General features: G+C 48.9%; 1 protein-coding gene across 1 annotated transcript in view; it reads left to right on the forward strand.

Annotated features, from left to right (window-relative positions):
* The window catches only part of cdh23 (cadherin-related 23), a gene marked incomplete at both ends in the record, with an annotated part of 172,785 nt that overhangs the window by 146,794 nt on the left and 23,491 nt on the right, over positions 1-2,500 (forward strand). The window contains 3 exon segments of the mRNA XM_080549318.1: positions 1,707-1,771; positions 1,961-2,159; positions 2,161-2,199. Of these exon segments, the coding sequence (XP_080405444.1) occupies positions 1,707-1,771; positions 1,961-2,159; positions 2,161-2,199 (303 nt within the window).

Here is a 2,500-nt window from a genome sequence, read left to right on the forward strand (position 1 = left end):
CAAGAGCTGCTCCAGCCATGATACATCAGCGCAGACACAGCATTGTGTGTGTGCGTGTGTGTGTGTGTGTGTGTGTGTGTGTGTGTGTGTGTGTGCGTGTGCGAGTGCGAGTGCGAGTGCGAGTGCGAGTGTGAGTGTGTGTGTGTGTGTGTGTGTGTGTGTGTGAGTGTGAGTGTGTGTGTGTGTGTGTGTGTGTGTGTGTGAGTGTGTGTGTGTGTGTGTGTGTGTGTGAGTGAGTGTATGTGTGTGTGTGTGTGTGTGGGGGAGGCTTAACAAGTACAAGAACAAGATGTTCTTGTTATATCCTGCTGCTTATAAGATTGTTCTGAACTTATTTACAATACAAATCCATCCTCACGCCTCCCTGCTGCAGCGTTTAGAAGCAACAGAGCAGAATTGCATCATCTTTTGATTCTATAATATACAGTATGTCTTCTACTGTATCCCCGGCTGCTTCCGACAGAAGTAACGCAATACCTGAAGTAGAAAGGCAATACCTGAATATTTCTTTCTTTTATTTTATTCAACCTTTATTTAACCAGGTTCACACCTCAGAGCAGCATTGTTACTTACAACAAGGGCTTCCAATGCCACAGTTAGTGGGTGTGGTGGTTAGTGGTTTGTTTGGAACGGCCAATATGAAATACTCTAAAATAAAATGTATAATAAAGTGATAAACAACAAATACAGTACCTTCACTGTAGTCCCATCAGATGTTGATTCTTTATCTGTTTTAACACTTAATCAGACGTGAGGGATCATTTGACCCCTGTGAGTAAAAAATTGAGTGCAAAGATATAAAACGTTTTTTACTCACAGGGGTCAAATGATCCCTCACGGCTGGACGTGGGCTGGAGGGTCAAATTTCAGGACCCTCCTTTCATGACCCCTTTCATTAACCCTGATATGTGCGTTCTACCACCTGTATCCTTACATTTTCAAAATCACATCAGGATCAGCTAGTATAATTAAGGCTATTTTGCAGTTTTTCTGTGTAGGAGGCAGGCTAATTTACAAGCGGCCAACTAGTGGTCGTTGTGTGTAAATAGCATCTTAGCATTGTAAAAGAGGGGGTCATTTGAGGCTCTTTTAGTAGGTGAAAAAGGCACGGCTGTTCAAATTTCAAATGGGAGGACAGGCTCATTGTACACCTGGTGTTTGATACCATTCCGCATTCTGTTCTGTGCATTTACAATGAGGCCGCCCTCCCATCCTGCCTCAACCAGCGTGCGTCACCCAAGGACAGCTGGTACCTGGCTCTCCTCTCTCTCTCTCTCTCTCTCCCCTCCTCTCTCTCTCTTAGGCCCCCAGTCTTAGTCTGGCACCCCCCCTCTCTGGCCCAGTCATACCCTGGCACCCCCCCTCTCTGCATGTGGCTGCTAACGATGCTCCATGATGAACTAATTACATACTACCAATGTCCAGAAACCACACACACACACACACAACGTCGACACACACTTACAGAGAGAGAGCAGTCAATCTACTGGCGTTGCTCGCACACACACACACACACAAACGCAAGCCACACAAAAACAACACAACGCAAGCAAAAATGTCAATGAATGTCGTGGTGTGAAATGGTCTCTAACCCTAATATTCCTCTCTCTCTCTCTCTCTCTCTCTCTCTCTCTCTCTCTCTCTCTCTCTCTCTCTCTCTCTCTCTCTCTCTCTCTCTCTCTCTCTCTCTCTCTCTCCCTCTCCAGGCCACTGACGGTGACTTTGGCACGTTCGGGACGGTGCGCTACTACTTCAGCGACGAACCCGACCAGTAAGGACAACGACGAGTTCATCGATGACGAAAAAAATAAGAAGTCTCATCTGTTGTCTGGTAATGAGTTCTGGAATTGGATTCTCAATGGTCTGTTTGATTACCCCTCTCTCTCTCTCTCCCTCTCTCTCTGTCTCTCTCTCTCTCTCTCTCTCTCTCTCTCTCTCTCTCTCTCTCTCTCCCTCCCAGGTTCTCATTGGACGCGGAGACGGGCTGGGTGCGTCTGAGGGGCGGTCTGGACTACGAGATGATGCGGCGCTTCACGCTGACGGTGCTGGCGCGGGACGGCGGCGGGGAGGAGACCACGGGGAGGCTGAGGGTCAACGTGCTGGACGTGAACGACAACGCGCCCATCTTCCAGAAGGAGTCGTACGTGGGCTCGCTGAGGGGAGAACGAGCAGGCCAACCAGCAGGTGGTCAGAGTCAGGGTGAGAGAGGGACGCACACACACACGCGCGTGCACACACACACACACACACACACACACACACACACACACACTCACACTGTTGGGATGTATTTCTGAGTAACATATTAAACATTAAGACACTTTAGGATACTGTCACATGCGCGCGCACACACACACACACGCACACACACACACACACACACAGAGACACACACACACACACAGACACACACACTCGCACGCGCAAGCGCACACACGCACACACACACACACACACACACACAAACACCAGCCATTACCGGGGTCAGCAGGATGAGGAC

The sequence above is a fragment of the Nansenia antarctica genome (genome assembly GCF_963989245.1).
Source record: "Nansenia antarctica genome assembly, chromosome: 1".
Classification (NCBI taxonomy): domain Eukaryota; kingdom Metazoa; phylum Chordata; class Actinopteri; order Argentiniformes; family Microstomatidae; genus Nansenia; species Nansenia antarctica.